Source organism: Trachinotus anak, unplaced genomic scaffold (genome assembly GCF_046630095.1).
Source record: "Trachinotus anak isolate AG129_WGS33_773 ecotype Australia unplaced genomic scaffold, CSIRO_AGI_Tana_v1 ptg000014l, whole genome shotgun sequence".
NCBI classification, from domain to species: domain Eukaryota; kingdom Metazoa; phylum Chordata; class Actinopteri; order Carangiformes; family Carangidae; genus Trachinotus; species Trachinotus anak.
The window spans coordinates 21650459-21662852 of record NW_027273865.1 but is presented as its reverse complement, the minus strand read 5'-3'; the positions used below and the strand labels follow the sequence as shown (position 1 = coordinate 21662852).

General features: G+C 39.9%; 1 protein-coding gene across 7 annotated transcripts; it reads right to left on the bottom strand.

Annotated features, from left to right (window-relative positions):
• Positions 1–611: 611 nt before the first annotated feature.
• Positions 612–10798, bottom strand: LOC139631527 (von Willebrand factor A domain-containing protein 5A-like). Of its 7 annotated transcripts, none has more exons than XM_071495756.1 (21): positions 10642–10798; positions 9834–9873; positions 9510–9712; positions 9193–9415; positions 8451–8617; positions 8230–8344; positions 7892–8067; positions 7713–7801; positions 7315–7459; positions 6355–6434; positions 6161–6275; positions 5865–6023; positions 5410–5513; positions 4672–4892; positions 4183–4242; positions 3512–3571; positions 2758–2796; positions 2490–2531; positions 1899–2092; positions 1516–1639; positions 612–1400 (listed from the first exon to the last, which is right to left on the bottom strand). In XM_071495756.1, the coding sequence occupies exons 2-21, from the start codon at positions 9871–9873 to the stop codon at positions 1321–1323; spliced, it is 2436 nt and encodes an 811-aa protein (XP_071351857.1). In that variant the 5' UTR covers positions 10642–10798; the 3' UTR covers positions 612–1320. The 7 variants fall into 7 exon arrangements, with proteins under 7 accessions (XP_071351857.1, XP_071351858.1, XP_071351853.1 ...); XM_071495757.1 differs by having other exon boundaries at positions 9834–9878; positions 10648–10794; XM_071495752.1 differs by lacking the exon at positions 10642–10798 and adding an exon at positions 10265–10447 and having other exon boundaries at positions 9834–9878.
• Positions 10799–12394: the final 1596 nt, after the last annotated feature.

Here is a 12394-nt window from a genome sequence, read left to right as displayed (position 1 = left end):
AGAAACACAGTCAGATCTTTGCCAGCTACAGTATTGTGTCCAAGATTTGAATCAAATGTAAAGTCATGGCAGCAGTTACAAAACTCGCACATTGTCCCCACCTAGTGGAAGAGAAGAGGATCTAACACATTTTCTGAATAAACTCTCACGGTGGTTCCCCAATCCTTAGTATAGTGCGGGAGTGTGCAGTTGCCACAGGCCCAAATTCTTCTCATGGTGGTGTTACTGGTTTGCTAAAATATTTGTATTTCCCTGAAATGTAGAAGGGGCATTATCATAAGTTATTTAATGAAACAAGAACCAAAATATGTTGACTCTGATCGCAAAAGAGATGTGAAAGACAGATATTTAACCTATGATATATTTTTAAGATTTCATAAAGGGTTATATGTGCTTGTGAGATGGGTTTAGTGATGCTTTCCTGAGGTTTTCTACACTTTGGACTTGGACAGGTAAGTTGTAAGTTTGGTATTTAATTGGCCTTATTCCTGGTGAAGTTGCTCTCAGTTGGTGTCCAAAAGTATTTTTTTCAGAATCTTTGTGACGTGTTGAGGAATATGCCCTTGCAACTGTGTGCAGCCTGAGAGCAAGATGTCAACTGAAGTGTAAGGTTCATCTCAAGGATTTAGACTTGATTATCTAAACATTACAAAAAACAAAAAACAGCAATCTCTGATTGGTTAGTTAAAAAACATCACGGTTAAAGCACAGTTCTTAAACTTGGTACAATGTGGGCAGAGACTTATACTTACAGCTCAAGGTCTGCATGTACCTGGTGCCAGACAATTATTGCTGCACATTGAACACAGCAGGTGTGTTGTCTTTAATTCAGATGTTAATATTCATTTTGTTCAAAGCTTTAAAGTAATTTATTTTAATTTTTTAGACACAAATTGACATCAAAAGCATCATTTACTTGATTTACATCAAGTCAGTATTTAGTGTTGTTGCCAAAATAGGCACCAATGTAAAAGACCAATACACAGAAACAAAAGGAAACACCAAATGAAAATAGAAAATGGAATAATATTGAATTGTTACAAGGTTGATACCCCATTCTTTCATTCTCCTTTCTGTCTCTCTTGTATAGATATACAATATAAGAAGACAGCACACATATGTAAGTTTCTCCATACTTTAGTACAGGCAACTGTGTGTCATGCAGCAACTACATCACATATTATATATATTGGTTCAATGTTGGCAATGTAAAGGCTGTAAGATGGAGTAAATCAGCTCACGTGCACTAATCCTAAAGAGAAGTCAGTAGAACGAAAAACTCAGTTGTGCACCAATCTCAAGAGAAGGCAGTTGAAAATCTCAGAGCCCCAGGACGTTTTTCTGCATCTCGCAACCGAACAGTGTGTTTCCAGCTTCCACACACTCTTCCACGCACGGTGCTGAAGAAAAGAGAAAAAACACAGCAGAAGACTGGATGTGGGAAAACACTGTAACAAACAACAGATCAGTGCTTATTATTATTATTATTATTATTATTATTATTATTATTATTACCATTCTGAGCACGGAGCCATGACACAGCCTTCATAGCCAGAAGCTCCCACTCTTCCTTAGCATCTGTCTTGAAAGCATGAAGCCAGATCAGAGCCAGAATGGTGGCCCACACTTCCTGGTTCACCTAATTCAGCAAAACAAAGAAAACCACATGGGACAACAGGTGGCAGAAAATCAAAGAGAACAAAGTACACAAAGAAACTCAGAGAAAATGTAGTCTGATGGTTCTGAATAACTTTACTTTAAAACAACATAATAACACGATGCACAAAGATATGACACTGAAATGTTTGATGCAGCTGGGTGGTCACTCTAATAGCATTATATTATTTCAAAACAAGTCTCATGATAAATTTGTGTTATTATTTTTAACGGTAACCCACTGATGCAGGTTTTGACTTGTCCAGCTCCTCACTGGTCTTTCCCAGTGCAGCAGCCAGAGCTGGATCTAGCAGCCAACAGCCAGATGCCTTCTGAAGGGAAACCAACTGCAGCAAAGGGTCTCTGCAAGGCTGTGTGGGCATGGCGCTTTTATCATCAGTATCATCATCAACATCATCATCAAAAGCAGCCAAGCCTGAAGAAAACAGAATAAGAAAGTGCAAAGATAAAGTCATCCATGTAGATCATTCCACGAGTCATGCTTTGTCTTTGATAACTATGCTGATATTATGGCTGTGAAACAGCATCATACAATGAAAATGCTTATGCAAGTTTAGTGTTTTACCATATTCAACATCTTCAAGCACTGTGTGTATATTTACAAAAATACACAAAGGTGTATTCCACCTTTTGTGGTCAAGACAAAAAAATAAAAATAAAACACAACCGACTTATGAGCTTATTACAATGACTCAATGACAATGAAAAGATTAATTCTGCAGCAGAAATGTGTTCTTTTGTTCAGTGTTTACATCAATTTACTAAATTTTAAGAAATACACAGATTCCGCTTCCATTTAGCTTTTTACTTACTTTTATCAATCTTGGACAAAGCAGCAGATTTATTTTTTCTTGCTAAAAAAAACAAAACAAAACAAAAAACAAAGTCTGAGGTCCTTGACATTATATAAGGATGTAAACAAAAATATCAACTAAACTACTGGCTTCAGAGCTGATTACAATTACAATGACTCAAAAAAAAAACAAGAGTTAAATTCTGTTTCTTCTGTTCAGTATTTGCATAAATTTACTTTATTTAAAGACATACACAGATTCCTCTCCCATTCAGCTTTCTACTTACCTCCAAAGGACATGGTCAGAGCAGAACATGCTCTCCTTACTAAAAAAAGAAAAAAAGTCTGAGGTCAAGACATTGTATAAGGATGTAAACAAAAAATATCAACTAAATTACTGACTTCAGAGCTTATTACAATTACAGTGACTCACAAGCTGCAAAAACAAAAAAAACAAGAGCTTAATTCTGCAGCAGAAATGTGTTCTTTTGTTTAGTCTTTACATCAATTATGGAAATACACAGATTCCTCTCTCATTCAGTTTTTTACTAACTTCCACCAAACATGGTCAGAGGAGCAGACCCTTAAAAAAAGTTTGATGTCAAGACATAACAAGAGGATCTGTACACAAAAAATATCTCAACTTCATTTTATCTTAACTACTTAACTACTGACTTCAGAGTTTATTACAATGACTCACAAGTTGTTACAAGTAGTTCTTAAAATGTACAAGAAGTTAAATGATATTCAAAAAGTCCCAAAGAAAGTGTGATATGCACAACTGACTTATGAGCTTATTACAATGACTCATAAGCCATAACAAGACTTTCCTAAAAGCTTAATAGCTCAACCTTCTTCACTGTATGTGTTGTCAATGTCAACAAAACATACCAGAGACAAAACAACCCCTACACCGTATTTTACACTCAAGCTGCAAAAAACAAAAATGAAATGTGTTCTTTTGTTCAGTCTTAATTTAATTTACCATATTTATAGAAACACACAGATGTGTGTTCCACTCCCATTCAACTTTGAACTTACAGTGCATAAATGGTAGAGAATCACAGGCCAGTGAAGCATGCTGAGTCGCTCTGGAGGTGCCTATCGTTTAAAGAAAAAAAAAGTAAAAATAATGACTCACAAGCTGATATTCAGCATTCTTAAAGTCACAAAAAATATGTAATAGCTCAGCCATCTTCACTGTATACTGTATGTTGTCACTGTCAACAAAACATACCAGAGCACATAGATAACAGATAACATAGATGCAGGATTTCACATTAAAGCTGCAAACCAAAAAAAGATTAATTCTGTCACAGAAATGTAAATTTACTATATTTAAAGACATACACAGATTCCTCTCCCATTCAGCTTTTTACTTACCTCCAAAGGACATGATCCTTGACATTATATAAGGATGTAAACAAAAAATATCAACTAAACTACTGGCTTCAGAGCTGATTACAATTACAATGACTCACAAGCAGCAAACCCCCCAAAAAACAAGAGTTAAATTCTGCCACAGAAATGTGTTTCTTTTGTTCAGTGTTTGCATAAATTTACTTTATTTAAAGACATACACAGATTCCTCTCCCATTCAGCTTTTTACTTACCTCCAAAGGACATGTACAAGAAGTTAAATGATATTCAAAAAGTCCCAAAGAAAGTGTGATATGCACTCATGTTCCACTCCCTTTCAGCTTTTTACTTACTTCCGCTTCTGGAACATGCCACATATGCAGCAGGCGATGCACCAAGTGATCTCAACAAACCTTCAAGAAATAAAAAAAATAGTTTGGGATCAAAACATTACATGATAATTAGTAAACAAAGAATAGCAACGAAACTACTAGTTTCTGGGCTTATTAGAATGAGTCACAACAAGTAGTACAAAGAAAAGAACATTGTAAATGAGTAATGATCTTTATATTGTGAAAACAGTAAACTATGTACTTCTGTATGCTTAGCATTTGGACTGTGCTACCACACCAATGAATCAAATCACAACGACCACTCACAGATTATCTCGTAACAACAGGACACATCTGGGATATATCAGAACTGAATCTAGACAGGGACCCTTAACAGGGGTGGTCAAAATGTTGTGACTCATCAGTGTATCAGTCATGGTCAGTGACAGTAATTTAAAGCAGTGGATGATACAGTCTTAGTTTTTCATTTGCTATTGACAAAGCACTTACGGCCTGTTGGAACATTTCGGTGCACCAGAGGTCCTTGAATCGGCTCGCTGTTGCCTTTGTTGACAGCAATAAAGGCAGTGAAGGAACTGCTCACTCCTGATTGGACACTGAGCTCCACCACCTTCTTCTTCACTCCTCCATCTCGCTGCCCTCTGTTTTCTCTCTCCTCCATCTCCAGGGAGCGAATCAGAGTCCGAGCACCCAACCCGTGGACTGTCAATCTGCAGACAGGAGAGAGGAGCAAACACAGATTCATTTGTATGAGTGAAATAAAGAGACATGCAGTCAAGCTAATCATGTTGTAGGTCTTAAACATCAGATAACAGATATTAGAGTTATGTCATTTATGCAACATTTTCACTTTTACTGTGAGGTGACAGTACAAACTCATGAGCAACACAAAAAGCCAGTGGTGGACACTAGCTCTTGGTTTTTTTACTGTGTCACCCAGGTATGCAGAGATTTTTTATCATGGTAAACTTGATTCCTTCAAAAAGATTGTATCTTTATCTCCAGAAAGAATCACTAACTGCACTGAAACATGTTGAAATTGTAGATAAATACCATAAAGTAGATTTTCTGTGTGTGTGTCAGCCACTGAGCAGACTTTTATTAAGCAGTGTCATGTTTCTCAGAGCTTCAAATGATTTTATTTTATGTTATCTAAACAATTAAACCTGAGTTTGCAAGGTCAGGACCCAACACATAACAGCACTGTCTGACCAAAAACTGTTTTACCCCGTGTCCTCTGCAGGTTTGAGAGTGAAGTGGAGCTGGTTCTGAGAGGGATGACCTGCCAGGCTGTACTTCACTGTCACACAGCCCTGTGCTGCCTCTGAACTCTGAGAAATCATCACAGTGTTGCAAACCATGTTAATTACTGTAATCACATTATTATATCCTTTATTTAAACAGGTAGTCTCATTGAGTCCGGTCTCTTTATCAAGAGAGACCTGTTTATAAAAATAAACATATACAGTTTATACGTAGACAGACACACATCAACACATGCTGTCAAGAAAAGCTCAGAATTAGTGTCATACTAACTCTGAGCTTTTCTTCATACTATGAGAAATTTTAAATTTTCAGGAAACAAAGTTCGTAATGGCTTCGAATCATTATATTGCTGCAGCTGAACGCTGACACAAATCAGAGCAGAGACGTTTTCCACTATAAGATGCTGCTGCTCCTACCTCTCCAGTGAGCTGGGCATAAACCAGTGACCTTTGACCCTGGAAAAGTGCTGTGATTGGTGGAGAGAGAACAGTCACAGACACTCCCTTTGGTAAATCCCATGTGACTGAAATGTCCACCACGGCTGGCTGCAGAGCAAATCGCAGCGACTGCATCACCTGGTGGAAGAAAACAGTTTCCAAACGTCAGGACGGGCTGAGCTTTTACTTACTGGAACCATGATTTCTGTACAAATACAAATCTGCTGTTTTACAATTTAATTTGACCGCTTTGCTATGTTGAATGTCTTTCTTACTTTAGGTTGCATCCTGGCATTCCCTGTGATGAACTGAGCATGACCTCCTCCTTCCTTGGCCAACCCATTGATGAGAGCAGAGCTGGCCCCTTCCCCGATCCCAAAAGAGAAACACCTGCAACACAGTAGTTCTGTTTTTAACACACATGTCACTACAACATGGGACGTACTGTTGGCATGTGTATTTGTTTCACCTGTGGGAACCTGAATTCTTCTTCACCAGATTTATCACTTCTTTGGTGTTGGACACCTCGCCGTCAGTAAAGACAAATAGCTAGTGAGGAGAGTTTACACATGAGTTACATAACATCACACCCAGAAACATGCAGCCTCTGCTGAAAACAATCCACATACATTTCTGAGTAGCATGTCCGATTGTTGTTTCAGTAACACAAATGGACTTTACAGTAAAGTATGCAGAACAACAAAGGTGTGCCAAACCAGTTTCTTTAAGATTGCTTTTTCTCAACTGTGAGTAGAACAGTCGGAGGTATTGAGTCAACTTTAACCAACTGGATTGAGCCTTGAGCCTGGACTATTTCTAGTCCATTGTAGACTTTGACTGTTCCAGATGTCAAGCACCTCATGTGCTCCATTAAAACACTGGAACCACACAACAAGTGAAGCACTCAGCACAAAACAGGGAACTGTTTGACAGGTTCAGTCATATTATTTTATATTATCATCATTTTAATATTATTTTCATACTATTTCGTTCAGGTCTCTATTGAGACACTGTTAGCTTTGCTACGCTGTGTTAAGAGCAGCTGAGAGCTCCTGTCCAGGAGTCACAACACCCTGTGTCTTAACGCAGGAGAATGAACGGTTACAGCTGAGCTGCTACAAACCAGACAAGGCCCTAGGACCTGATGACATCCCAGCAACAATACAAAAGTTCTTCAATCTCTCTTCTACAAACCTTAACAGGACCTCAACAGTTCCCACCTTCTGGGAAACATCCACTTTTTTTGTGGTTTCAAAGAAATCCCTGCCTCAAAGAACACAATCACTATTGGTCTGTTGCACTTACCATCATCACATACTTTACGCGTGCTGACGACACTGCCATACTTGCAGTTCTTAATGACACTAACTCTTTGATGCCCTAGATAAAAAAAACACGGATATGAGGTGGATATGTGTGAGTGTATTACTTGTCTAGGTTGATTGGGGATGCAGGGCTGGCTATAAATGTGTTTGAGGGGCTGAAGGATCTCTGTTCCTCCCAGATTAGCTGTCATCTCTTCAACTTTCTTCACGGCCTCTTCCAGGGTCTTCTCACTGTACTCCATGCTCTTACTGCCAGAAACACAAATGAAGGAGGTCAGATGGTGGAAGTCTGTGTAGCTCAACCCAGCCCTACACTGCAATTTTGTTAAAGTGTAACTACGATCTGTCCCCAAACTTAAGCATGAATTAACTGCACTGTAGCTCCTAAAAATGTATTCTACTAATTTTGTAGGGTTCTGTAGAGATGCCAAACATCAGTGTTAGATGAAATACTTGTACAAACAGTGATATCAAAAACTGAAACACATTTTTGTGAACTTACGGGAAGATATGCTCATATCTGGACCCGAAACTGTAGATGTTGAAATAGCAGCCCATCGGTAAGCTCTTCAACAGGAGCAGTAGAGTGTCCTGAAGGAGGAGAGAGAAGATAGTGAAGGTTACTGTGTGAGAGGGAAAATATCAATGATTTTTACGATAGAGTTAACACTTCCTGAATACCCTGGCACTGCCAATGCGAGTTTCTTGTGGCTTGCTGTTACTGGTATGACAATCCATACTCCCAGATCGATCCAATAAGAGCACAAACTCTCCACGTGAGGCACCTGAAGACATCACAGACTGTGGGAACTCAGGATACAGACTCAGCATCACAACTGGATCACCCATCAGAGAGCCTGAAGCACAGGAGGAAAATGAACACAAACTTGCTTTTCATTGCAACACATTCACTAATCAGTTTTCCTAATTACTTACCTCTTGCATATAACTCATTACACCAGTTTGAAGACAGAGAACATTTTCTTGGTCAAGTTGCAGCTTCACTAATTTGCACTCACCAGGTTTGGCAGAGGCCTGTCCTGCCTCCACCACTGCAGTGGGCTGGTGGGCATCTTTGTAAAAAATCAGCAGTTCAACATCCCTGTCAAACTTGTGTCCTGCAGCCAACTTGACCTTAAAGTTCACAAGACACACTCATAACCATCAATAAAGTTATATATTTTGTTCTCAGTATTGAGAAGCAACCACAACACAGCAGACACATTAGCAGTCTACCTACCGTGGCCTGGGTCTGCTCTGTGTTGACGTACTGGAGAGGGTCCAGGGAACAGTTGGACTCCACTTTAGAGACTGGACGAGGAGAGGACACTCGGGCAGAAAAAGACAGACTGTAGGGCACCAGAGAGGCTGGAACAGAAGTCACCTGGACACTGGCACCTCCACTTCCTGTAAACAATATGAGACAAGTTAAAAAATACTATAATTAAGACAATATTATAGACCAAAAACTGTTCATCAAACAGTTCTGGATGACTGAGAAGATCCTCAACCTCAATACCTCAGTTATTTGGCGATACATGTCGACCAGACACCCTCCTCACAGGCTGCTTTCTTCAGCGCCTCCTGATGGCTCTGTTTCGAGGCCAGATGGGGTATATATGCCCTCCAGCATATTCTGGGTCTACCCTAAGGTGTCCTCCAAGTTGGGAGATCAGATGCCCAAACTGACTCAACTGGCTCCTTTCATTGTCCAGAAGCAGTGATTTTAAACTGAGCTCTCTCCAGATGTCTGAGCTCCTCAGCCCTTTAAGGGTGAAGGCCGTCAGTGAATAGCTCCAATGCATCGGCCTGATGTTTGCTAAACCACAATGTCTCGTTTTCGACAAAATGTTTTCTCTAGGTGTATGTCACAATGGTTTTTAACTTCCACTAGTGTGCGGACAGTACACTTGATATTTGATGCTGCCACAGCAGCAGAACAAACCAGTGCACTGAATGAAAATGTGTTGACTGTATTTTACCCTGAGGTTGGTAGCGAGGGTTGAGCACAGCAGGCAGACAGAACCTCAGCCCGTCATCAGCCTGCACAGCCAGCTCAGTGACGTACTCCAGCCTGATGGAGGCGCTCTCTCCTGGAGGAAGACTGCCCACACTCAGAGTGAATATATCTGGACTCTGCTCACTCTCCTCCAGCAGGAAGGCCTGCTGACCAGAGCTCAGCGCGTCATCATACTCCTCACGCGCCTGCAGCACAGATGACACGTGTGACCAACATTCACTGTGTTTCCTGCTTCTTCAACATTTATTATAGTGAGTGACTCTCTACTGTCCAGCTCACCTCCTGTTTCTCCTTCACCTCAGCCACAATCTGTGTCTGTCCAATCTTAGCACTGAAATGACAGACAGCAGCATCTCCAGGCAGAGGGAAGACAAAAACAGCCTCTAGTGGTTTGTCCTCCTTGTTCTCGTAGTTCAGAGTGGAGACCACTGTAGCCACATGGTCCCTCACCTCCAGCTCCACCTCGATGCTCTTCAGAGGAACTGACCGAGAAATTTAAAAAATAATACAATGACCATAAAGACAGAGTGACAGCTGTTCAGTTTATTTGTTGATACTACTTAGATAGAGATTTTTCTTTTTTCTTTTCTAACAGCTCTGTACCTGGTTCCTTCTGGACGGTTATTAGACCACAGCAGTTCATCTTACCTGAGGAACAATTGATAAGGACATGTGAGAACTTCCTGTTGTAGCGATGAATGGTAATGACAGTTACTGTGCATTATAGGTGCTCACAGCAATTCATAAAAAGTGACTATATTTATTGTATTTGACATGGATGTCATCAAAAAATATCATTTAACCATTATTAGCATGATACTCGACTGAATAAAGGAATATTCTACTTTTAAGAAAATACAAGTATTAATTCCAACAACACAGTTAATAAATTTACTGCACAAATCTAAAAAATTACATCACTTAGCTGTTGAACCAGTTGGTCCATTTCATCTGTCTTCACATTTACATTAAATATCTACTGAATAAATCAATCAATCAATCAATCAATCAATAAATCCAACACATTAACGCACATCCATAGAGCTCTACTGCCGTACGTCTGCGCTCTTCCTGGTTCAGTCTGGTTAACTTTTCTCCACTTTGTTGAAGTGTTTTGTTTTTATATTCTGCAGTTGTTTGTTCGAGGGCTGAAGAGGAAATTAAAAATAGCATTTGTAAATCCAATCAGTGTCTCACTCTGACGGGAACGAGGAACATCTGTCAGTGCAAGGACAGTGACCTTTGCCATGTTTGTACGATATTACAATAATAAACCTATATGATTCATAATTCTGTCTAACTGAGGCTAGATCCAGAAGTTGTTGTACATCATGTACATCATGACAGCGGTGAACCTCTGGAAAGCAGTGCGTCATCTTGGACCACTGGAATAAATACGCAGAAGAAGAACACTTACCCCTGACGATCAGTGTTTACAGTCTGGGACAGTTTCAGTGTAGCTCTCTCTTGTATATGGGTCGAGACAGCTGGTCGGTGTGTAATATAGAGAGGACCTTAACCCGGAAAGAAGTGAAAGAATACTGCCAGGCACGCCCCCCCCCCCCCCCCCGGTACGCTCGATTACAGTCGACCGCCGAATGGGTGGAGCTTAACAGAGACCTGGTATTGAAAGCTTGATGTAAAGGTGTGTGACTCCTGTCGTTATTCCAGTCTGTCTCTGCCGTAAAACCTGAGCTGGAGGAAAGTTGTAAGTTGTAGCTGCTGCAAAGGAAATCACAAAATTCTACTTCCTCTGATAAATGGTGCAGGCTACACAAAGTTTTCTTTCACAATAAGTGTTACAGCCCACACTAAAATGCCTGGCAGCGGTGTTATTGCCAGCTCTGCTCATTCTTCCTTCCTCTCGTCTCTCTCTTTTGTGCTACTGTGTGTCATGCAGCAACAACGTAACACATTATAGATATTTATATGGCGATTTAAAGTTACATTACATTTCATTCTTCCCTAAAATGACAAAAACTCCTAATACACAAAAACATCAAGCCAAGACACACCTGCTGCCTACGCTCGGCTGGAGCGCCACATGACAGGTGGAGTCTTCCTGTTTCTTTTTCCCAAACTTTCTCACTAGCTCTTCACTGATTACTAATCCTTACCTTTGTCCTTACAAAATCATGTTACTTGAGTGAATTCAAGTTATTTTACAGTCTGTGGTTTGCAAAGTTCAACCATTCAGTACCTATCCCCTAAATGACAACGCACACACAAATATGATGAGCAGGAAACTCATAATTTTGGACTCTTATGAATAAATTAAGCAGTATTCATCCTCAAAATTCGGACATTTACTACCAAAAAAAAAAAAAAAAAATGGTGGACAGAGTTATTTCAGAGAAGCTTCAGCGGCATGTCATCATCTTCAAACGCTTCAAAAATGCTCAGTGTTAATGCAACATTCTCTGGATTCCTACATGCTTGCTCACAGTTGTATACCATAATAAAATAAAACTAAAAAGGGCAGTCAGAGAGTGTGGACCTCCACCGAGGCCAGTGTCATAACAGCAGAGATCAAACTTCAGAGAGAAAAATTCAAATTTAGAATAAATTATCCGGATCTGCCCCAAAATGTATTTGCTCCTTCCCTGGGTCATGCTCCATCCCTCCACCGAGTTCAGTCCCTCAAGTTTTTGCATAATCCTGCTGACAAATAAACAAACAAACAAACATACACGGATGGAAAAAAGTAAAAAGAAAATCACTGACTCCCTGAGCACTTCTGTCATGTCTTTTTAAGAACCAGGTAGTAGATGAAAAGATGTTAAAAATAAGTGTATTGAGTTTTTAAAAAGTCAGTCTGTTCAACAAAGAGGATGGTGTGGTGGCAAAAATGTTTTACCTTGTTCAATAATTGAAAAAGAAGATCTTCACGCGTCAGCTGTCTTTCTTGAGTTTAATAAACATTCATGAATGGAGTCACACAAACACAACCGAACAGTAGTACAGTCAGTGAGTGAGTGGCCTGAAGATGTTACCCAGGGCCACAGTCTTATAGTTCCAAAAACACATTCCACAAAGACAAAATACGATACTCTCTCACGGGATTTTCTCTGTGCTGAGTCTTCACCTGCTTGCCTCTCCCCCAACGCAATGTATGAACAACACACTTATCACAACGAGAAGGGTATATTGTCTACATGTGTTCT